At 38.5% G+C, this 25920-nt stretch overlaps 1 protein-coding gene across 2 annotated transcripts; it reads right to left on the bottom strand.

Moving 5' to 3' along the window:
* Window positions 1–1833: 1833 nt before the first annotated feature.
* LOC122293359 lies at window positions 1834–25920 on the bottom strand. Of its 2 annotated transcripts, XR_006237250.1 has the most exons (5): window positions 25673–25920; window positions 24418–24600; window positions 13085–13269; window positions 7728–7906; window positions 1834–2164 (listed from the first exon to the last, which is right to left on the bottom strand). XR_006237250.1 is itself a non-coding variant. In XM_043101918.1 (4 exons), the coding sequence occupies exons 2-3, from the start codon at window positions 24577–24579 to the stop codon at window positions 13102–13104; spliced, it is 330 nt and encodes a 109-aa protein (XP_042957852.1). In that variant the 5' UTR covers window positions 24580–24600; window positions 25673–25916; the 3' UTR covers window positions 1834–2164; window positions 13085–13101. The 2 variants fall into 2 exon arrangements, 1 of the variants encoding a protein (XP_042957852.1); XM_043101918.1 differs by lacking the exon at window positions 7728–7906 and having other exon boundaries at window positions 25673–25916.

Raw genomic sequence — 25920 nt, forward strand, 5'->3', positions numbered from 1 at the left:
CTTTTAATGTGACCAACTTTTATCATGTGGGCTTTTGAAGTCTAAGCTATCATTTATTATATAGTATTGAATATTGACTTTAATGTATATGACTAATTAATTAGCGATCGGAGTACGTAGCAAATTCAACAAATGGTTTATTGAATTGAACATGTTTTTTTGTTTGTGGTTGCTAAGATCACCCAAACTTGGGATGCATTTAACAATCCTCAACCTAGAAACTTGGAAGATTAAGCAACAACTCCTGACCACATTTTGCTGCAAAACATCAATTTCTGTCATTATGATTCATGAATTAGTTCCCATTATGTTTATGGAGTATGCACGTGCGTGAATGTGTCGGTATTCTAAGTACTTCTTGCCGCGTGTACCCATGAACTGCTTTTTTGAACACTTTATGTCAAATAAAACTACTGTTGAAGTTTATTATTTGTCAAATAAATTTTCTACAGGGGATCGATGCTCCATTTATTATTATGACTTATATGATCTTATCCTCACAGTGCAGCTATAGCACTCCTCCGACATTTTTTTTAGCCGCCGGCTTCAAGTTTCTGACAGTACCCTCTATCAACTCTCCTAATACTCTATCTAACTACCAATATGCAAGTAAATTTCTACTTGAAAATACAGCTAGCTACCTCTTCAAATCCGATAATTATTAAATATCCTCTGCGTATGGATGATGAGGTGTTTTTATATCATGATAAATCACTAAATTAGTCACATAAATATTAATTTTTAATGACACATCATCGTATGAAAAGATGCGATCGAACACCACGCTTCCGTCAATAAAAAAATATTGAATTCCAACTCGAGGTTTGGATGTTTGGAAAAAAATTTCATCTCATTTCATTTTCTTTCCAAACATCATTTAAATACAAACACTTTCAAACTAATCATTAAAATTTTCCTAAACTTTTAAATAAAAAATAAAAAATAATTCAATTTTTTTAAATTTTAAAATAAAAATAATATTAAAAAATTATATTATAACAATATTTTAATTTTATAATATTTTTTTATACAATTCTGCCTCTCTTCTTTCTCCTAACCTAATAAATACTTAACTCAAACTAGTTCATTACTATTCACAAACCATCTTTCTCATGGAATTTAACATGACCATCTACATTTTCTTGCCATTTGTGGGCTTTCATTTATAGAAATTATAAATGAATTAGATGTGCTATAACGAGGACCTAAAGAGTGAAAAAGGGTAATAAATTAGCAGGTAAATGTGGGCAGTTATGATTCTTACGTCTATAATGTAAGATGGTTAGGTAGGTGTCTAGGTGGCAGGTATTATCGTTGCTGATGAAATATTATGATGGAGACACTGCAAGTTTCCTAAGTCATTGACTTTTCAGCCTAATCCCTAGAGAATTTGAAGATATACATGAAATGAGGTGAAGGCAACCACGCAAGCATATGAGGTGCATTGAGAATCTAATGCGTATAACAACTGACTTTAATTTCTCATATTAAGGAGATACTGGAACTACAGCCTCTCTAATTAATACAAACAGTACGATTTCACCAACTCTTAACTAATCTTAGAGATTAGATCGAGGATGATCGTTGCTCAAGTCCTCTAATACAGGACTAAAATTCAATCCTGACTGGGGCGTTTTGATGCATGGATTTTGTAAGGAAGATTTGGATTTGCAAAATTTTTCATCTCATCTCATTTACCATACGTACCCTTTGTCTCTCAAAGGTGTATTATACTTTCGGAATTTCGCTTGCATTCTTCTTTCATCCTTCATTGCGCTAGCTCCAATGGTCCTTTTACAACAAACACTTTGTTCCATTTTGAGATCAAACTCATTAAAAAAGAAAATCTGCACTGTTTATTGATCTTGTAACGAAGAGTGGAACTGAATTTAATTCATTAGATTTGTGTTGAACAAGACTGCCTAAGACATGGTAGGTATGAAAGAAAGCTGTAGTTTCTGTTGATTGATATCGAACTGCTGAATAAATTTTGATACACAGCCAATGTTACAGTAAACAACATTAAAAAAAGAAAAAGAAAAAGATGATTCATCTTGTAATGTGAACTATAAAACCATCTACCGAAACTTCTTGCCTTGCTAGATGTTCTCAGTTTGGATGGAATGCCACAATAACGTAATGGATGAAAACTTAGCTACTTTGCCTGTTCAAATGAAATGGCAAACCACACATTAGTTGATTCTAAAGCTGAACTACTAACAAATCACATTTCACATTTCATCAACACTTGGGTATATATTCACTAACACCTCTGTATAAAACATTTTATGGCACTTCATCAGTACGTATACAAGCTGATTAACTAACTCATAACATTTTAGTATTTCGATGGGTGCTTCTTAACTACTCACAAGCTGAATAAATGACTAGCCAACAATACATGAAAATCATGAAGATTGAAGTTGAATCAGTAAGCAATGTATACATGATAATGAAATAAGTTGAATCATCACTCACAAAGATTTCCGTCACTGCTCTTAAAACTACTAACAAGCTGAATCAATAACAAAATCCAAAATCCCAAGTTGAATCACTAAATAAAATCACTTGTTTTAGGCACTGCCGAAAATGGGCATAATGGACCAAAACCTAGGCAATGAAAACCAACAGGTCTTATGGCAGTGAAATGGCATTTTCGAACACAAAATTTCAACTCACAAGGAAGAACAATTGAATGAAATTGAGACAAAGGAGAAAGAAAATCATGGAGCAGACATAAATTGAAAGTCACAAGTGTGGCATCAGCAATTATGGGGGAGACATAAATTGAAAGTCACAAGTGTGGCATCAGCAATTATGGGGGAGACGGGCACGAGTGGGAGCAAAAGAGCCCAGGGACTTGGCGACACTTAAATGTTCCACAACAATTATGGTGGTGGTGAGAAGGCCAATATGTGTATAAATCATATATATATATATATATGTGTGTAAGGTTCTTGCAAGAACCTTCAGCACTATACAGACACACGCAGGGAACTATCAAGAATCAATCACACACACACAGAAAACTCAAGAATTGATAAGCAAGATTCAATGTTGAATCATGCAGAGAATCTTCGAGGGATTCCCAACCTCCGAGAAATTTACTTCACTGAAAAATCCAAGATGCAAACTACTAGCTTACTACTGCTTATATACTGCAGTCGTGAAGCACTGAATCAGTATTTGGTTCTGCACAAAACGCAGGTTACAAGGAATAAAACGCCAACTAAACACATGGGAAGTTAAACTCCCCGTTTCATTAACACCAAACGCAGCCCACTAAACACTAAACGACACCTCCCTTATTAAGCCTCAAAACAGATCGTTTTATTAACACCATTCTTTCTGTTAAAACAGTTATTAACATCTTCTTCCTCACAGCTTCCCCCAAGGCACCCGTAACAATCTCCCCTTCTTCAAGGCCTTGCCCCCAAGGCACCCGTAACAATCACAAGACAGTGCCCACTAAATGAGGGTACATGGATCTCAGTTTGTATAAGTATTCCCAAGAATTATCCTCAACTGCAGCTCCTAGCCACTTTACCAATACCTCAGTAACAGCACGGTTGCCCAACTTCTTCATCCTCCTTTCTAAAATCATTTCAGGCTCAGGCTGAACACTCCCTTCATCATCAACTGGGGGAAGAGTGGACAAGGGAGAAATCTGGTCTCCTAACTTTTTCTTGAGGCAAGACACATGAAAAACTGGATGGATTTTCGATGTAGGAGGCAAGTTCAACTTGTAAGCCACTGAACCAATCTTTTGAATCACCTGAAAAGGACCATAGAAGCGAGGGGCAAGCTTCATGTTATGCCTCATAGCTACTGATTTCTGTCTATAGGGTTGTAGTCTAAGAAAAACCCAATCTCCTTGCTCAAAACTCCTCTCTGACCTCTTTCTATCAGCAAAGAACTTCATCCTCTCTTGTGCCTTCTGTAAATTCTCTTTTAAAAAAGACAAAATCTGTTCTCTAGACTTCAAGTGTTGATCAACTGCAGCATTGGCAGTAGTGCCTGCCACATAAGAGAGTAACCTTGGTGGTGGCAGCCCATATAAGGCCTGAAATGGAGAGATTCTTGTGGAAGAATGCACAGTTGTGTTATAATGCCACTCAGCCATAGGCAACCAAGTACTCAAGCTTCTTGGTTTAGAACCAGTATATGCTCTTAGATAAGCTTCTACAGCTTTGTTTAATGCCTCAGCTTGACCATCAGATTGAGGATGGTAAGCTGAGCTCATATTCAAGATGGTACCTTGCATTTTAAAAAGCTCTTGCCAAAACCTGCTTGTAAAGACCACATCACGATCTGAAACAATGGTCCTAGGCAGACCATGAAGTTTGAAGACTCCCGAAAAAAATACTTCAGCCACTGTAGCTGCTGTATATGGATGAGACATAGGAAAGAAATGACCAAACTTAGTCAATCTATCCACCACAGTTAGGATGACTGTCATACCATTTGAACTAGGAAGCCCATCAATGAAGTCCATAGAAATATCTAACCAAGGACTCTGAGGAATAGGTAAAGGCTGAAGAAAACCTGCCGGCAGCACATTTTCAGATTTATTAACCTGACAGACTTGACATTCTTTCACTACTCTTCTGATATCCTTTCTCATACCAGGCCAATAAAAGTCAAGCTTGGCCTTTTGCAATGTTTTATGATACCCACGGTGACCTGCTTCTGGACTGTAATGCACATGCTGCAATACTTTCTTCTGAAACAAGGATCCAGGAACTATAGCCAGTTTCCTCTTCCTTAAAATCAAGCCTTGTTGCACAGAGAAATCCTTATGAACCTGTCCACCCTTTTGTAGTTCATCAAGTAAATGAATGAACTCAGAAGACTCCTTATAGCTCTCTTTAAGTTCATCTATCCATAAAGGATTTGGAAATGATATCATGGCCAACGTAGCTGAATCCTCTTCCATCTTTCTTGAAAGTGCATCAGCTACTTTGTTGTCCCTCCCCCTTTTGTACTCTACTTTAAAGTCATAACCCATAAGCTTGGACATCCATTTATGCTGTGCTTCTGTAGCCACTTTCTGTTCCAACAAATGCTTTAAGGCTTGTTGGTCAGTTTTGATTTTAAATGGCTGACCCAACAAGTATGGTCTCCACTTCCCCACTGCACTTACAAGTGCCAGAAATTCTTTCTCATAAGTTGATAAGAGTAATGCTTTACCCTTAAGAGCCTTACTGAAAAAAGCTATAGGCTGATTTTTCTGCATCAACACAGCCCCCAACCCAACTCCTGAAGCATCACATTCAATTGTAAATTCATGGCAAAAGTCTGGTAACCTCAAAACAGGAGGCTGAGCCATGGCATTCTTGAGTTGTAAAAAAGCTTTTTCAGCTTCTTCAGACCAAGAAAAAGAATTCTTTTTTAATAAGATGGTCAATGGGGCAGCAATTGAACCATAGTTCTTGATAAACTTCCTATAATAGCCAGTTAAGCCAAGAAATCCTCTTAAAGCCTTGACTGTTTTAGGAAGAGGCCACTCTATCATTGCTGAAATCTTAGAAGGATCAGCTTTCACCCCTTCTCCAGATATAATATGGCCTAAATAATCAACTTCCATGACACCAAATCTACATTTAGACTTTTTAGCAAACAAAGAATGTTGCTGTAAAACAGATAAGACTGTTTTTAGATGCACTAAGTGTTGTTCCAAATCTTGACTGTAAACCAAGATATCATCGAAAAAAACCAATACAAACTTTCGAAGAAAAGGTTTAAAAACATGATTCATTAAACCTTGAAAAGTGGCAGGTGCATTAGTAAGCCCAAAAGGCATTACTAAGAACTCATAATGGCCCTCATGAGTTCTAAATGCTGTTTTAGGAATGTCTTCTTCCTTTACTCTGATTTGATGATAACCTGACCTCAAATCAAGTTTAGAAAAATACCTTGCTCCATACAACTCATCAAGGAGCTCATCAATCACAGGAATTGGAAATTTGTCCTTGACAGTTTCCTGATTTAGAGCTCTATAGTCCATGCACATCCTCCATGTGCCATCAGCTTTCTTTACAAGAAGGACAGGTGAAGAAAATGGACTTTGACTTGGTCTAATCACACCATTACTCAACAAATCTTGAACAATCTTTTCAATTTCTGTTTTTTGATAGTGGGGGTATCTATAAGGTCTTACAGAAATTGGAGCAACTCCCTCCTTCAAGACAATTTGATGATCAAAAACTCGAGGTGGTGGCAACCCCACTGGTTCTGCAAAAACAGATTGAAACTGTTGCAAAACTTCTTCAACTTCAGGTAAATGCTGCACATTCTCTTTATCCTTCTGTAGTGCTACAAGTTGCAGGAACCACCCTTGTTGGCCAATGAAAGAAGATTTCATCATATGAACTCCAGCTTCTACATGCACCTTGTCAGATAACCCTTGCAATAGCAGCTGCTTAGCACCAATCTGAAATTGCATTGACATTCTTGTAAAATCCCACTGAATAGGACCCAATGTTTTGAGCCATTGGACTCCCAAAACAATGTCACAACCCCCAAGCGTTAGAACATGGAAAGGGACCAAAAACTTAGTTCCTTGAATGCTTATCATCTCCTTACATGTACCTTGACTAACTATGGTAGTCCCATTAGCCACTTTAACTTGAAGCCCCCCATCATCAATCACCTTCATTTTAGTTGCCTTTATCACCAAAGGATCCAAGAAGTTGTGAGTACTTCCTGAATCCACCAAGATTTCACAAGAAAAAGAACCAATCTTGCCTAGCAACCTCATTGCATTACTATTTACACATCCAGAGATAGCATGAATAGAAACCTCAAGTACCTCGGATTCCTTCCTCACTAACTCTGTGGATTCTTGCATCAGTTGGGGTTCAACTTCTGTCACACTGTCAATAACCTCCTGGTCTTCAGCATCTTCTCCATGTAAGAAATACACCTTAGGTTTCTTGCACACATGACCTGGATTCCACTTCTCATCACAGTGAAAGCACAATCCCTTCTTCCTTTTTTCATCCATTAGAGAGGCATTAACCTTTCTTAAAGGAAACATACCCTTTGAAGCCTTATTCAGCAACTCAAGAGAACCTGTGTTATCACCAGAATGCTTTTCTGAGTACTGACCATACTGCCTCCAAGACCTTCTTGAAGCTAAGACATATTCTTCTTGCAATTTTGCTAAGCCAAAGGCAGCCCCAAGATTCAGAGGATTGAACATTTTAACAGGTATTCTAATCTCATCTCTCAAGCCACTGATGAAACAACTCATCTTATGCCTCTCGGATAAACCTTTCAGCCTATTTGATAAAGATTCAAATTGTGAAGTATACAAACTAATAGAAGTAGTTTGTCTCAACCTGGTTAAAGCTTCCATTGGATCATCAAACATTGATGGTCCGAATCTCCCTTGCAAAGCAACCACTAATGATTCCCATGAATTAAACTGCCCTGAATCCAATGCATTTTGATACCACACCAATGCCTCTCCTTGCATATGGTGCGAGGCCATCATCAACTTTTGATGGAAAGGTATTTGAAAGCAATCAAAGTACTGATTGGCTTTAAAGACCCACCCCGAAGGATCATTTCCACTGAATTGTGGAAATTCCAACCTAATACTTCTCTGAAACACAGCCCTATCCTCATGATTCCTAGGCTCACCAGATACCTCTCTGTCTCTAAACGAATTTACATTTATAGATTCAACCAAGGAACTCAAAACATTCGAAAACTGATCTAACCTTTCTGTTATAGCAGCAATTGCCTGGTGATGTCCTTCCAATTGCTTCTGAAACAAATCTTGTTGCTTCTGAGATACTTCTTTCATCGCTGCACGTGTACCTTCTGCCATCAGAATCTCTTCTCCAAGGATCGCCCACTGCTGATACCACTTGTAAGGTTCTTGCAAGAACCTTCAGCACTATACAGACACACGCAGGGAACTATCAAGAATCAATCACACACACACAGAAAACTCAAGAATTGATAAGCAAGATTCAATGTTGAATCATGCAGAGAATCTTCGAGGGATTCCCAACCTCCGAGAAATTTACTTCACTGAAAAATCCAAGATGCAAACTACTAGCTTACTACTGCTTATATACTGCAGTCGTGAAGCACTGAATCAGTATTTGGTTCTGCACAAAACGCAGGTTACAAGGAATAAAACGCCAACTAAACACATGGGAAGTTAAACTCCCCGTTTCATTAACACCAAACGCAGCCCACTAAACACTAAACGACACCTCCCTTATTAAGCCTCAAAACAGATCGTTTTATTAACACCATTCTTTCTGTTAAAACAGTTATTAACATCTTCTTCCTCACAGCTTCCCCCAAGGCACCCGTAACAATATGCAAGTTGTCCTTTAAGGATTCAAGACTATCACCTAAAATCAGGTGAGATTGCAAAATTTTTATATCATTTTATTTATAATTATGAAAATTCGTCTAGGATATTTATTAGGAAAAATCGCATTATCCTCCACCAAACAATAGGAAGTGATTTCAAAAATGTATTTTCAATAAGAGCCAAAATAAGAAAACTATTTTTATGCCCCTGTAAAATAAATTGCTGAAATATATATATATATATATATATTTTCAAAACAAAAGGGACTTAAAGTGTGAAGAGAAAAATATATGAGAAAGGAAAAAGAACATTGCCTCCAGAACAAAACTGTTGTTGCGTTTTTTTTTTTTAACGTAATGTTATTAGTTGCATAGAACTTCAGAATTGTCTCAAAGTGGCCATGGAAAGTAAAATTTTCAGCCCCAGCCAATTAATAGTAAATCCTTTGGAGATTAAGTTCAAGGGTTCAATCACTAGTTACAAATAAGTAATTTAAAAAAATTCTAGCAAACATATATTTTGACATTAAAAAAAATCTCCCACAAACACACTATGCTTACTGGGTTGATTGAATGTGGCAGTTTTGTGGGAATTTTTTTTAAGCAATCCAAAGGGATTCTCAGATAAAATTAGATGAGAGCAATTTCCATTAACCCAAAAGAGCACAGGTTTTCGTTTTCGTTTTTGTTTTTGTTTTTTTTTGGAGTGTCTTGTCGGGTTTTTTTTTCTTTTTTTTTTTTTTTTTTTTTTTTTTTTTAAGTAATAAACTTTATTGAAACGAATGAAACTAGGCAGAGCCCATGTACACAGGAAATATACAAGATGAGACACTTAATTACATTCTAGAAGGCTGAAAAGAAAACAAAAACTCATGAACACTCTCCTTTTAATACAATGGCAGAAAACCACTGAAAAAGAGAAGACATGAAGAAATTCCAGATATCCCCCGCTGCTCTTTCCCTGTTGTTAAAACATCTGTCGTTCCTTTCTGTCCATACACCACAATAAATACAATGGTATCATCCTCCAAGCCGAATCCAATTGATAGCTAACATGTGGTGGGTCATTTTCAACAGTTGCTAGCGGAACCGCATGAATGCAGGCTGACTCTAGATGGTTTAGCTTTTGAGACCATAGATCAAACTAGTAGAACTTGGTTGGAGAGACCGTTTGAAGAGGAAGAGATACACCAAGTAATTAAGAAAATGAATAAGGATAAAGAACCAGGGCCGGATGGTTTTACTATGGCTTTTTTTCAATCTTGTTGGGAGGTGGTGAGAGAAGAAGTATTGCTGGTTTTTCAGGAATTTTTTACGCATGGCAAGTTTGAAAAAAGCTTAAATGCAACTTTTATTGCTTTAGTCCCTAAGAAGGCTGGGGCAATGGAGGTCCCTGATTTCAGACCAATAAGTCTTGTGGGCAGTGTGTATAAAATACTCTCAAAGGTTCTTGCTAATAGAATGAGCACAGTAATGGAAAAGATCATTTCTAAATCTCAAAATGCCTTTGTGAAGGGGAGGCAAATTCTAGACTCGGTTCTTATAGCAAATGAATGTTTGGATAGTAGAATCAGATCTGGAATCCCAGGTATTTTGTGTAAACTTGATATGGAGAAGGCGTACGACCATGTGAATTGGGATTTCTTGATTTATTTGTTGGATAGATATGGTTTTGGGGCAAGATGGAGGCGGTGGATAAGGCACTGTGTATCAACGGTGCGATTCTTGGTTTTGATTAACGGGGACCCAGTGTGTTTCTTTAATCGGGGGCTGCGGCAACGAGATCCTCTATCTCCCCTCTTATTTGTTCTGACGATGGAGGCATTAAGTAGAATGGTGTCAGCGGCAGTAGGGGGTGGTTTTTTCTCAGGTTTTAACGTGGGGGGCAATCATGACTCCATCATTATTTCTCACCTTTTGTTTGCAGATGATACTTTATTATTTTGCGAGGCAGAGGCAGGTCATATAGAGTCTTTGAAGGCTATTTTGCTTTGCTATGAAGCCGTGTCCGGGTTGAAGATCAATCTCGCTAAAACGGAGATGGTTGCGGTGGGGGAAGTAAATAATATCAGGGGGTTAGCCAATATCTTGGGTTGTGTGGTCTCTTCCTTGCCTTTGAAATATCTGGGCCTTCCACTGGGGGCTTCGTTCAAAGCAAGGTCTGTTTGGGAGGGGGTGCTGGAAAAATTTGAACGTAGACTGGCTGGATGGAAAAAGATATACTTATCAAAAGGGGGGCGAATAACTTTGATCAAAAGTACTCTATCTAACCTTCCTACATACTTTCTATCCTTATTCCCACTCCCAGCTAGCATAGAGCAGAGATTGGAGAAACTTTAGCGAGATTTCCTATGGGGTGGGATAGGAGAAGAGTTTAAGTATCACTTGGTGGGATGGGATAGGATATGTACTCCATTGAGAGATGGTGGGTTGGGGGTTCGGGACATAAGGGCTTTTAATACGGCATTATTGGGTAAATGGTTGTGGCGGTATAACTTTGAGAGGGAAGCATTATGGAAAGGAGTGATTGATATAAAGTATGGCAGTGAGTGTGGGGGTTGGTGTTCAAGAGAGGGAAGGGGGAATTACGGGGTGGGGCTTTGGAAGTATATAAGGAAGGGGTGGGATTCCTTTTCTCGTAATACCTGGTTATGTTTGGGAGATAGTAGAAGGATCAGTTTTTGGATGGATAGGTGGGTGGGTGATTTGGTCCTAAAAGATGCCTATCCCACAATCTTCGCTATTGCACGGGAAAAAGAAGCGGTGGTGGCTGATTTGAGGGTGATCAATCAAGACACACAGGAATGGAATATTAGCCTTACCAGGGATGCAAACGATTGGGAAGTCAATGACTTGCTGGAATTTATGAATCTACTGTACAGTGTGCCCATTGCTGCCACAACTGAAGATGTGATGTTTTGGAGTCCGAATAGAAAGGGAAAATTCTCGGTACGCTCTTTTTACGAAGCCAATACCATGCAACAAAGGCCCAAGTTTCCGTGGAAGAATATATGGAGAAGTAAAGCACCCACCAAGGCTGCCCTCTTTGTTTGGACAGCAGCATTAGGGAAGATTTTGACCACTGACAATCTTAGAAGACGTGGCCTGATAATTGTGGATTGGTGCTGTTTGTGTAGAAACAATGGAGAGACAGTGGACCACTTACTCCTACATTGCAAGTTCGCAAGTGAGATATGGAACTATTTTTTTAACAGAATGGGAGTAGCTTGGGCATTACCCTCTTAGGCATTACCCTCTTATGATTTCTGTTCCAGCAGGCTATAACCTCCACCACCCTCTTAGGCATAACCCAACTCAGCCCAGCTCTATCAAGAATACCAATCCATAACTCCCTAGCCACCTCACAATGAAAAAAAAGACGATCAATCGATTCACCATCATTTGTAAGCACCATTCCATAATAATCATATCACACTTTCTCAGATTATCAATCGTCAAGATCTTCCCTAGAGCAGCAGTCCAAGTAAAAAAAGCAACTTTAGACGGCATACAAACCTTCCAAATGCTCTTCCACGGAAAATAAAACATGTTGTTGAGCAGACAACACCTTATAAAATGACTTAACAGAAAATTTATTGCACCCCGAATGTTTCCACGGCAACCGATCTCTACCATTTGCACCTATCTTTACAGAATACAAAAAACTCAAAAAACCTGCAATCTCATCAAGTTCCCAATCCTGTGCATTTCTAGTGAAAATAACATTCCAATGTACAGCCCCATCCACACGACACAACACCTTTGAAACAGCAACTGCTGATTACCAACCAAACTGAAAACAACAGGAAAAACAGCATTAAGAGGTCTCCCACAGCACCACTCATCAAACCAGAACCACATTCTATCACTGATTCCAATTTCAAACTTGATATGTTTTTCAAAAATGTTCACCCCTTTCTAATAAATTCCCAAAAAGCAAACACCATAGGACCCCCTACCCTCCTTAGAACACCATCTCCCCCACTCTCACCCATATTTCCGGTCAATCACTTCTCTCCATAAAGCATCTCCTTCCTCATGATAACTCCACAAGCACTTCCCCAATAATGCCTTATTAAAAAGATTCAAATCTCTCACCCCCAAGCCACCATTCACCAACAGACAAATCACCATGCAAAAGCCAACTTGGGAGTGTCTCATCGGTAAAACATAATTGAAACTTTTTTGGCTTAGGTATGCGGGAAAAAAATCCCTCGAATATTATGGTTGGAAAATAACCACGAAATGGACTCCCAAGTAATTATTAAAAAATTCCGGAATAAGAACACGCAAGACTCATCCTATTAGAGGGTATTATTTCATTAAAAGAATTTGTAACATATAAATATTTAACGATATGACATCCAATGATATGACATCCTCGTTTGCACTCCAAAACTACCTAATAAAGCCACACTTCTCATGCCCTAGACTTGCTTCATAGGTATCATATTGCAGCAACAGAAAATTTTGTCATGTGATTTCAATTTAATTGAGTTCCTATTTATATTAGCTACAATGAGATTAATTAATGTAATGCAGATGAAAAGTGAAATATAAATGGCCTCTTCCTATCAGTTTCAACAGATGGGGAATAGTGGGTGGGGCTTTTGACATTGTGCATCATATGATCATTTAAACAAGAAGATGGGAAGCTAATGTCCAAAAGGAAAAACAAATGGAAAGCTGGGTGAAGAAACAGAGGTCATACAACATGGGAAAACAGTAAATATTGATAAGAACTTGCCTGGTCCCATACTCATTTCAGTTTTCCAGGATCTGCTGTCGTTCAAGCCGGATAACATGCTCAGTTAAAGGGCTTAAATTGCGATCTGAAGTCTCATTATTGTTTCTGCACTGCTGCAATTGTTTTCTGAGACTCCGTACAAGTTCATTGAGTCTCTGAATTTTCTGTTCTTGTGATAAAATTATCTGCACCACCAAGTGAAAAATAAATCGGAAATGAATTCAATAAAGCTACAAACACTACATGATTGACAAGCCACAGTAGCACACTGCAATTGCAGGCTTGAAAAGGATTAAGAAAATTGTAAACACATTACCAAGATACATTTTTTTGACAAGTAACTAAATGAGATACATTAAACCACCAACATCAATATTAGACCATATCTGGACAAAAAAAAATCAGATTTTTTTTTTTTTCAAATACAACCAAAACATCTTTTGCACGTCCAAAAAAAGTCATCCCTGAAAAAATTCCTACTAATAATTTTCCTTGATCTCCATGACAAAAACATAAATCAAAATAGCTCTCACAAGATTTTTAAATAATACATCTCACAAAATTTTCTTTCCAGACATTTTTTTCAGTCCGTTTCACTACTTTTACAAACTCAAATAGAAACATATTTAAAAGATTTTCTCAATTCAAACATAATTTTTATGCTCTCCATATCTTTAACAAAACCTGAAAAGCATTGTTATGATTTAAAAATCTGAAGAAAAATCTTCAATACAAACAAATTATCTGTGTTAGGCACCCCCTACCAATAGCACGTTCCCAATCTCCCCCCACCCCAAGAACCACCTAACCAAGCATATTGCTGGAAAATATATCAAATTTCACAACTCATAAGCTGTTTTAGCACAAAGTCAGTATCTTCCCAGCCAACAGTAGGTTTCTACTCTTCATAATAAAATAACTTTTATTGTAACATAACATGGAGCAGAAAAAGGTTGCCATATTCACATGCGAATTAGAAAAGCTCATATATATATATAAGTTAGCACCACTATTACCGCAGTTGTTCATGTAAAACAACTGTGATGATTAAAGTACCCACTCTATACAGCTAGTCTTTGTTAGACTTTTAACAGTTTCCAACCAAAGCCTTTGTCAGTATAGGATCAATAAGACCTAGCTGTTGCTCATAAAATAGAAAAAGTCACAGAAATAAACTTCAACATTGATGATCATAAGAAATATCCCACTAAATCAAAAGAAAATAAATCATAATTTGGTAACTAATTCAATGAAATACATGTTAGCAGTCATGATATTGACAAAAGTATTCTGTTTTTTGTTTAATGAGATAGGTCATAGAAGCATGCCTATCTGAAACATTAATCTAGGTTCAGGCAGTAAAAGGATTTTCAGTTTCCTAGAAAAAATTCGACTTTCAATCTAAGTGTGTTTTAAACCCAAAAATAATGTTTCATCTCCCGAAAAAAAAAAAAAAAAAAAGAATCAGCTAATCATCAGGATTTGTTTATATTAAAAAACATAAAATGAAGGAAAATTACAAAAAAGCCCAAAAAAGTCGCAAGTCTCATGAGAAATGTTCTCCCAAACATATTCTCAGTGGACCCAACCACTTTGACAAGCTCAAACAAAAGAAGCATCTTAAAAAATTTTCTCAGCAACAGAAAATTTTTCTTATCCAAACATGCCCCAAGGAGCCAAACCAATGCCATTATAAAACAGAACCAAATTACTTTGGCATACCTAAATTACCAACTGTTGGTCATAAATCCATTACACAATACCAAATGCCTGAATGAGTTGATTGGAGAAAATTGGCTCATCACTAGTCAAAGGTGAGACCATCAAATTTAAGGTCTCGTTTGGATAGTGAGATGAGATGAGATGATTTGTGAATAGTACTGAAATGGTTTGAATTGAGATGTTTTATGGGAGTTTTGGGAAAGAAGAGAGAAAAAGTTGAATAAAAGTATTATAAAGTTAAAATATTGTTAGAATATAATTTTTTATATTATTTTTGTTTTGGAATTTGGAAAAGTTGAATGTTTTTTGTGTTTTGCTTGGAAGTTTGGGAAAGTTGTAATGATTAGATAATAATTAGATGAAAATGTTGAAGATTTGAAAATAAAAAGTGTTTGTATTTGTGGTGTTTGGATATTGAGATAAGATGGGATGAAATGAGATGTGAGGCTTTTGCCATCCAAACCAGGCAAATCTGCATACTAAAGACCCCATGAACCTCACAACTATGTATCATAATAAACACACTACACATGGTCATGTGTAGTCACCACAATATTGGTTTTGGTATTGCAGTACCTTAAGCTTTGCCATAACTATTTGGGCTGTACAGTCACCACAATGTTGTTTTTGATTGGTAGATAAGGATTTTATTAATGAGAACTAGGCATAGCCCAGGTAAACGGGACATATACAAGAACAATACCACAATATTATTTTCAAACAAAACACAATTTGTATAGACCTCCCACCAAATCCTCTCAAGTGCATACCCCAACCACCAGTGAGTATTATTTCCTCTAGAATGACCGGAAAGGACCCTCCGGTTAATATCGACCAACCATTCCACAATTTTTGTATTGGTGTTTGTGAAAGTGGATAGGTAGAGTTGAGAAGTTGTTTAATAAATACATTCTTTGAGAGTATTTTTATTTTGGAGTTAGTTTTATTATTTGTGTTTGGGTAATGATTGAATGAAAAGTTAAAATATAATTTTTTTGAGATTTAAAGATGTTTGGCTTGACTTTAAAAATCTCTTGAAAATTTTTGTTAAACCAAATATACCCCTAAAAGTTTAGAACTTTGGATTGTGGAGTCTTAAAAGTTATCTTTTACCATTCCAAAAGGGCAGCAGCTCATTTCAGGCCAAATAACAAAAGGCTATGAGGGTCAAAATTCTGGCAATCTGAGGAATTAACCTCAGTCATACCTTCTTCTTTTTTATCAGTAATTTAACCTCAGTCATATCCATGACTGCTTTCAAGATACACTCTTGCATACTCAAGCAATACCATAGATGGAGGATAAAAAAATTCTGTAAAACTTAGCTATCAAAATATAGAAGTCTTCCAAATTACATACAACTTTTAGCCCCTTAAACAGGCAGCTTATTCACCACTGAAATGTTTTCCTAAGCTAAGCTGGTAGGTTTAGCATGACATCATGTTGGCTACCAACACTAAATGATCAAGGCTAACAAAAGATTCAATGATTCACTTGTGCTTTGAATAACTCATACACTGCTCAAATACATAAGGTCAACTACTTTTTCCAAGACCCAATTTCTTTTTTGACAAGTAAAATGCAAAAATAATATCAAAGCAGAAATGTAAACAGGGAAATAGTAACAGGAAGCCTGTTAAGGCAGAAGAATTGCCTGCTATCAAGGAACCTACTAGAAGTGTGGAGAATAATTCTGGAGAATCTTGTTGTAATCGAAAGGGTGACTAGGCTAGCTAGGTGTCAACAAATGTATGGTGTTAGGCTGCAATTCTGTTATCTAAAAAGGTCTATAAAAGCTGAGCTCGTGTATGATGCAAAATGTAGAAAATCACCCTCTGAAATACAAAGAATATTCTGAAGCAAAGTTCTGGATGAACTTTTCACAAACATCTAGTGTTAATTTTCCTTTCCACGTTTTATCAAAGCCAATGAGAAATTGGGCTCACTGTGTCCCAAGACCCATTTTCTCAATAAAGAAGGAGAATTAAAGGCAGATGTAGAACACAACATGGTGGCTAAACCTGAATTCACTGATTACGTCCTTTGAAGCACCACCTTATCAGCAAAGGGTAGTTTTGAGGGAATTCTATAAAAATGTTTGGTTTTTTTCTAATCCAAATATTGTCAAAATTATATTTTTAAAATTCATTCAACTTTAATTCAAACATATTTTAAAAGAGAACAAAAAATCTACTTAAAAAAATTATTTAAACATTTGCCTAAGTTTCTATAGCATAAAAAAAAAATAAAAAATAAAAAATCTTGCAAAATTTTTTATCCAAACAACCTTTCAATCCTAGACATATACTTTAACAGACAGAATACAAACTATAACTAAAAAACACTTTATCCAAACAGTTTTTTATTCTACCTACCCACTTCACAAAACTCAGTACAAAATACATCTCAAAAAGTTTTTGAAGAATGCTCAAAAACTACCAAAAATGTAACTTACCAAACATAGCCTAAATATCTCAGATAATCTGTGGTTTTTTAGAATTCTTTATGTAGACGTTTTCCTACCATCTTTCTAACAAAAACAATGTGTATCATTCTAAATCCATTCCTTCTAGGACCCCCAAGAGAACCACAGATTATTAAAGAAGGGCCTTAAACTTCTTCTTTGTGCAGGACATCAAATGTCTCCAATATTGGGTGGGCTCTTTAAGTGTTCATTTTCAAAATTACAGAGGAAAAATGTATAACTTATTATATTCAGACATCAGCAACTTAGACATATTTATGAAACGAATATTTTTTTTTTTTGATAAGTAAACGATAGTATTAATAAGAATAGGCATAGCCCAAGTACACAAGGAGGTATACAAGAGATAACACCTATCTAGTTCGCTAAGTAGGACAAAAGGAAATCATGTACATTTAGGCCATTGAAATCTATGGCAATGGCCCATTGAAACAAAGTACTGAAAAAAAACAGACACAGCTCCCCTAGTGTGCGCTCCTTCTCTTCGAAGGTCCTCTCGTTACGCTCTCGCCATAAGCACCACATAATGCAGATAGGGACCATCTTCCAAATATCTTTGATTTGTGAAGTACCTCCCGGCATCACCCAACTCGCCAAAAGCCCAACCACTGAAGCCGGCATCACCCAACTTAACCCTACACGACTGAAAATTTCGCACCACAGAGACCTGGCTGTCTCACAGTGTAATAAGAGATGGTCCACTGTCTCACCGGCTTTCTTACACATACAACACCAATCTAAAATGATTATCCTTCGCTTCCTCAAGTTATCAGTGGTCAAAATTTTACCCAGGGCTGCTGTCCATGTGAAAAACAGTGCTTTGGGAGGCGCCTTGTTCCTCCACAGTCTTTTCCATGGGAATTGAGGATTCGGTGAAGCTGTAAGGGCCTTATAAAATGAGCGAACTGAAAAAATACCCTTACCCGCTGGTATCCACCACAATTTGTCGACTTGCAGTCCATTCGGTTTCTTGGAGTATAGCAAACGAAAAAAGGCCTCAAAATTGTCTATTTCCCAATCTTGCGCTGCTCTAGTAAAGGTCACATTCCATTGAACTTGATCTCCTGAGAGGGTCATGAGATCCACCACCGCTGCTTCTTGGTCACTTGCCACTCGAAAAGCTAAAGGAAAAGAATCCTTTAGTGCCACCTCCCCACACCAAACATCCTTCCAAAATTTTATACGCGTTCCTTCCCCCACCACCAAACTAGTACAGTTAGCAAAAGCCCTCCATCCTCGTCTTATATGCCTCCAAATCCCCACACCGATCGGCCCATTGCCCTCTCTAGTACACCAACCTCCCCAAGACCGACCATATTTACAATCAACTACTAGTTTCCAAAGAGCGTCCGGTTCCACATTGTATCTCCATAACCATTTTCCCAAGAGAGCTTGATTAAACAATCTCAAGTTCTTTATCCCTAGTCCACCTGAATGAATTGGTCTACACACCTTGTCCCAACCGACTAGATGGAACTTAAATTCTTCCCCCATCCCACTCCATAGAAAGTCTCGGTATAGTTTTTCAAGCCGCGCCGCCACACCTGCTGGGATAGGAAATAGAGATAAAAAATAAGTTGGTAAGTTAGAAAGAGTGCTTTTGATAAGGGTCACTCTCCCTCCTTTTGACAAATATAATCTTTTCCATCCTGCCAATCTTCGTTCTATCTTCTCAATAACTGTGTCCCAAATCGTTAAGGCTCTTGAAGCAGCCCCCAACGGTAAGCCCAGATAAGTCATTGGGAAAGAAGCCACTTTGCACCCAAGTATGCCCGCTAACTGCCGAGTATTACTTAAACTACCAACCGGTACCATCTCTGACTTATCAAAGTTCACTCTCAGCCCTGATACTGCCTCAAAGCACAGAAGGAGCGCCTTCAGAGAACTAAGTTGGTCCTGCTCTGCCTCGCAGAAAATTAAAGTATCATCGGCGAAAAGCAAGTGTGAAATTGAAACAGTGCCCCTATTTAAATCCCCCAGTGAAAAACTTGCCATAAGACCATTGTTAACTAGGGCCGTTAACATCCTGCTCAGTGCTTCCATGATGATAACAAAGAGAAGTGGTGACAACGGATCTCCCTGTCTTAGTCCCCGGGAACTATTAAAGAAACCTTCTGGGTTGCCATTGATCAGAACTGAAAATCTGGCCGTTGAGATACACCATCTGATCCACATACACCATTTCTCTCCAAAACCACATCTCTTCAATAAATAAAGGAGGAAATCCCAATTTACATGGTCATATGCCTTCTCCATATCTAACTTGCAAATGATCCCTGCACATCCAGATTTTAATCTACTATCCAGGCATTCATTGGCTATTAAGACAGAATCTAGAATTTGACGGCCCCTTACAAAAGCATTTTGTGGTTTTGAGATTATTTTAGCCAAGGTCACCCCTAACCTGTTTGCAAGCACCTTTGAGATGATTTTGTAAACCCCATTTATGAGGCTAATGGGTCTAAAGTCTTTCACCTCCGATGCCCCTGTCTTCTTCGGGATTAAGGCAATGAAAGTAGCATTCAAACTTTTCTGGAATTTTCCTCCCACATATAATTCTTGGAACACATTCATAATATCCTCTTTCACAACCTCCCAGCAAGTTTGAAAGAATCCTATTGAGAAACCATCTGGTCCTGGTGCTTTATCTTTTGTCATTCTTCTGATCACTTCAATTACCTCAGTTTCCTCAAAAGCTCTTTCCAACCATGACGCAGTTTGTGGCTCAATAGAATCAAAACTGAGTCCATCCAAATTTGGCCTCCATCTCTCCTTTTCTGTAAAAAGTTGTTCATAGAAACTTACCACATGTTCCTTAATCACTGGAGCCTCCGTACATTCTCTATCATTAATCTGCAGCATCTCAATAGTGTTGTTTCTCCTATGAGAGTTGGCCACTCTATGGAAAAATTTTGTGCTTCGGTCCCCTTCTTTCAGCCACAATGCTCTTGACTTCTGACGCCAAGAAATTTCTTCCAGAGATAATACTTTCTCTATTTCTGAGTTCAACTCTGCCTTGCGCGAAATCTCCTCTGGGGTAAGATCTCTAACTTCCATGAACCTCTCTATACTCTGTAGTTCCTCCAGCATGGTTTTCTTTTGTTCCCCCAAGTCTCCGAAGGTATGAGAATTCCAAAGCTTTAAGTCAGTCTTTAAAGCTTTTAGTTTACCTGCAAGTATGTGAGAGGGACTACCAAAAACTTGATATGATGTCCACCAAAGCCTTACCCTTTCCACAAAACCCTCACTCTTAAGCCACATATTTTCAAATTTGAAATAACGCCGACCGCCTTGAATGCCTCCTCCATCTAGTAAAATGGGGAAGTGATCGGACCCCACTCGTGGCAATCTCTTCTGGCACACCTCTGGAAACTTACTTTCCCACTCCGGCGAAATGAGGAAACGGTCTAAGCGAGACCACGTTTGGCTATTGGACCAGGTAAAAAGGCCTCCTGTAAGTGGAAGATCTATCAAGTTCAAGTCAAAAATGCAATCTGAGAACTCTGACATAGCTGAGCGAAGACGGTTATCTCCAGATCTTTCACTAGGGAATCTTATAATGTTGAAATCACCACCAATGCACCATGGGAGGTCCCACCAAGTGTGTAATCCAACAAGTTCATCCCATAAATGTTTTCTGATATTAACAACATTTGGTCCATAGATACCTGCAAAAGCCCACATAAAGTTATCTTCCACCATCTTAAACGAACAAGCCACTGTGTAATCTCCTATATATTCCTCCATTTTTTCCATCACTCTTTTATCCCACATCACAAGAATACCGCCAGAGGCCCCATTTGAAGCCAAATACACCCAGTCTACATACGAACAGCTCCACACACTTCTCACAATTTTTCGGTTCACCAATTTCAGTTTTGTTTCTTGAAAACAAACGATGTCTGCCCTCCATTCCCGAAGCAAATATTTTATGCGCTGGCGCTTATTAAACTCATTTAGCCCACGCACATTCCAAGACAATTTTAGGCTTCATAAAGAAACCACGGTGCCCTTCCCTTTAGATCTATCCCGACTTGAACTGCCTTCATTTAAGGACCAATTAAGTCTCTTGAGTTCCCTCTGTTTCTTAGATCCCATCTTTTTATCAATCATGTGCCCCGCCTCAATAGCCGTAAGGAGTGCTAAAAATTGTTCTTCATATCCTACACACTTCAATCCCACCACATGTTGAATATCTTTTACCTTATTGAACACCCAAGTTGATGTATCAAAATCACCAGGTAACTCACAATTCAATGGGAATGGAGTTCTGTCCCCATTCTCAATTTCGTCATCCAACGAGTTGTAGCCTTCCCATTCAACCACAGAGTTCATTTTATTTATCTCTTGAGACTCTGGTACCACCGAGATGTCAGTATTCTCCGCTAAGTTGCTTTGATGAAAGCTCACGCTGCTGTCTTCCACAAGCTCCATGTTCTGCTCAACTCCATTTTCCTCAATAAGATCCAAATGCTCCACCGTGACAGGTAACTCTTTCTGGTCAGCTTTGGTTTCCGTTGATGGAGTCGGCAACTTCTGTGTACAGATCTCGGGGAAAAACATGGACAGATGTTCTCGTACTGCACAGACCTCCTCTCGTGGCGGTAATAATTGTTGCTCCATCATCACCGGCGTTTTCTGTTTCACCTTCAGAGATTCCACCGTCGCCGGAGTTACATGAACAATCCCCCCCGAAAAACGCGTCGGATCCAGTCCAGGAAGTTCTCTGGGGTCGACTACGGTGTTTTCCGACGTCTGTCCCTTCGCCGTCGACGTCTGTCCCTTCTCCGACGCCGTCTGTCCCTTCGCCGTCGCCGTCTGTCCCTTCGCCGGCACAGGTGGCCTCGAGTCCACCGCGTCCGTGACCTGCTCTCGGGGCCTCCAGAGCTTTGCGTTAGGCAAAGGCCTCTGGGCTTCGCTTGGGCTAGGCCCGTTACCCGGGCTGGGCCCGTTACTTAAGCTTTTAGAGGCCTGCCCATTTAACCCGTTAGGTGCCCTTCTATTTAAAACAGCCGGATTAAATCCTTCCACTACGGGCTGTTTGTCCTTCGAAGAACACAGGGCCCCCACTCCCTTCCAGAGCCCATCTTCTGAGCCTACCCTACACCCAGGTCCCCTCCATCTGACCCGTCCTCAACTAGTTTCTTTAAACATTTTAATTTAAGTTGGAGATCTTCCAACTGAATCTGCATGTCGGTCATTACCCGAAGATAAGTTTCTTTATTTAAGCCAACAGTTTCCTTTTCACCCCCATCACGTCCCTGCAAATCTTCCGAAATGGTCTTCCTCCCTAGCTGCCTACCACCTGCTACTCTGTCATCTGGCCCGGCCTGTTGAAGCGACAGGACCTTACCATTCTTTTGCTGCAAAGCCTCCTTGTATGACCGTGAGGGCCACTGTGGATGCTCCGATAACGTTGCTGCTGGTGTCGCCCGTGTGAGACCACCATCTTGCTCCATCTCTTTCAATGTCTCCACCATTTTTCTCCAACCCAAACCTTCAAAATCTTCAGGGATAAAAATGCAGTTCCTACGTCCACCCCCATAATACTCTACCAACGCCATGAAGACCCCCTGCAAATTTGAGCACCTCTGTGCTATGAATCCCCTGTCACCCACTCTATGGCCTGCATAGAACTCCGTCTTCCTTTCTTTTACACAGTCGTCCAGAGCTTTGGAGAACCACCTAGCAGTGGTTAGCTCTAGCCTCATCGTCTTTACCAACTTCCATCCTTTTTCCGTGACTACAACCCATCGACCTTCCCTCGACACCACAAAAGATTTCTGTTCTATCACTAAAGTCTTTGAGAAACCCATGAATCTAAATACTTAATCAAACTCGCATGATTGAAAGAATTTCTAGCGAGAGAGAGAGTTTCTAGAGAGAGTTTCTAGAGAGAGAGAGAGTTTCAACCTCACCGGAGAATATGTAAAAAATGCACATACATCCATGCTGACTGCAGCTCTTCAAATTATGTCAGCAATAGATAAAATGATAAAACAAATTGGGCAATCCAAGTCGGTATGAGCAATTAAAGACCTCAAAAACCACTGAGGCAATTATACAATACAACACTTGATTATATCAATAGAAGGGCTGTGTCCCTGCAAAAGTCCATTATTTCGTTCCCACCACACAGTCCTCATAAGAGCCTGGAACCACACTCCATGCCCTATTCCTGAATGAAGTGGGTTTAATACACCAACAACCCATACCATAGCATAAACCACAAAGACAGGCAGGTAGCTCCATAGTAATTGAGCAGTGAACAAACAATTGAAAATCTCTCCATTTTGCTTACAAGTTACACATACAATAGTGGTTCACAAGTTAATGTAGGGAATACAACTACAAGCACAAGACATATATATACATATATATTTGAGAGGGGGTGTAAATCATTTTTTAATTGCATTAAATGGAAAAATCAAAGAGCTAAGGATAATGTAGAGATAATTGCAGGGAAAGATTGTTAATGTTATATCCCTTTTGTGCCCCCATTAAAGATAACATTCATGTTCATGCACAAAAAGGCAACTTCCTTCCAGTTATGCACACACATTCTAGCCATAGGATATTTTGTATGATGTTTCCCACAACGATATAAAAAACACCAAAGAAATTTTTTCACACCTTAAGGCCTGACTGCATCATTGTCTTGACTGAAAAGAAGAATTGCAAGGTCAACATCATAACTTAATTCTATTCTGAATACCGGCAATAAATCCTAAGCAATCTAGGCTTGGTTTCTCAAAATAATGAACTCATGCAAAAAATTAAGTTTAACCCTGTAAAATAAAAAACAGCAATCAGAGATTACATCTTTTTTTTTGATAAATGCATTCATTATCGATGCCGGCATCTGCAATCAGAGATTACATCTTAAAAGACAATTTATAACCTTAACTAAGTTAGGAGATTCAGGCTCTGCAACTTTAACTAAGGGACCAAATTCACAAAAGAAGTTTGCAGGTCCAAGAACAATCAACACACTAATGATCATATGCAGATTACTGAATATTAAAAGCATCATAACTGACTGTGATATATCTTTGAGACAAAGAAAAAGGTTTTCACACAACCAACATCTTCGCCCAATAACCAAAAGATACGAGAGGCTTCTTACCTTCTCCTTTACAGCTTCTTCCCTCTTTGAAATTTGGGGGTGCTTCGGTGAGATGCTGGGAGTTGAGTCAAGGTCAAAGACAAGTTGTTGCTTCCACTCAAACTGAGAAGTGATGATAAGTATAAGCAACAGAAAAACAAGCAACATGGGTCTTGACATCATTGCAAGCAGCTCTCACAAAACCTGTACAATGTAAGAAGTTCTATAAGCATCACTGTATTACACTTGCCATACCACAACATCTCCAGCAAGAAAACCCTCCTTTTGACCTAAAAGAAAACTGGGGAAAAAACAGAAATGGAGTTCTACAAGCAATATCCTATATTATTTGATTTTCATACTTGTCAGTCCAACCACAGGGCCATAAAAGCGCCCTTAGAGAACATGACTTTCCAGCAATGAATCCCCCAAGATTCTTAACTCTAAACTTAATTATATTCTGTGATACCCCTATATGATAAGATTAAGGGCAGGTGGTGTATGGGATCCCACATTGCTTGGGAAGGAGAAGTTCTTGCTCTTTATAAAGTTCCAATGGAGCTCCAATTGTATCACTGACTAGTCTTTTTAGAGTATAAGCTATGTGGTTTGGGCCTTCCATTGGGGCATTACATATTCCCTCGTTTCCAAGCAACCAAATGAAGTTAAAATCAACGGAAGTACAGATAATAATAAAAATAACATCACCGATCTTTTGATAAGATAAATGATGCAGCACAATTCAAAACAACTTTTAAATTCACAAAATCTATGACCATAACCTAAAACCCTTACAAAAAATTATATGAGAACTGAACCGAAACCAAGAAAGAAAAAAACAAATAAGCTATTACACTGAAAGAAAAGAAATTCAGCCATAAAACTCTAGCAGTTCGATAGTATTTTTTTTCGGTGTTTGATAGCTAAGCGAAACTGTTGGAAAAAAGAGGAAAGAGACAAAAGCAATTTTTATTTTTTATTTTTAACTTTCAACGTGCTATTAGGTTTCCAGAACTTGAAAAACTCCACTCGACAGAAATAGTTCAATTAACTTCAACGCAGTTAATTTTCTGTTCTTTTTTTCCCTTTTAGAAGAAAAGGCAAACCATGGAAATGTAAAAGGTCCCAAAAAATTTAAACAGGTTACATTAAGCCCAGTGAAGAATTCAAACACTGATTTCATTTCTTTCCCAGCGATTTGGTAGCCACCAAACAAACCAAAAACTCGTGATCAACGTGCAATACCAATAAAAATAAAAACCTAGAGAAGACTCACAGACTGGTGCCGGCAAGAAAACCCTAACTTCATGATCGACTTCCTCGGGACGGGTGCTTGCACTTTCTTCAAACTTGGAAAGCGTTTTTTGTGTCTGCCTTATCGGTTGTTAGTGGTACGCACAACAATGGAAGAGTTGAAAAAGGTACCACCAACCGTAGATTGCTGGAAAGTAGACGTTCGCTTCTTTTATGTGTATGCCAGTGCATCTCTAGACCGGACTGGACGGACTTCCATCTTTTATGCGT

Source organism: Carya illinoinensis, chromosome 14, assembly GCF_018687715.1.
Source record: "Carya illinoinensis cultivar Pawnee chromosome 14, C.illinoinensisPawnee_v1, whole genome shotgun sequence".
In the NCBI taxonomy this organism is placed as follows: domain Eukaryota; kingdom Viridiplantae; phylum Streptophyta; class Magnoliopsida; order Fagales; family Juglandaceae; genus Carya; species Carya illinoinensis.

Excerpts from the sequence above, each read along its gene's own strand:
- LOC122293359 (XM_043101918.1), bottom strand. The coding sequence starts at position 24,579 with ATGATGTCAAGACCCATGTTGCTTGTTTTTCTGTTGCTTATACTTATC. Across the intron at positions 13,270-24,417 it reads AAGAAGCTGTAAAGGAGAAG|ATAATTTTATCACAAGAACA; the intron begins GTAAGAAGCCTC and ends TTGGTGGTGCAG.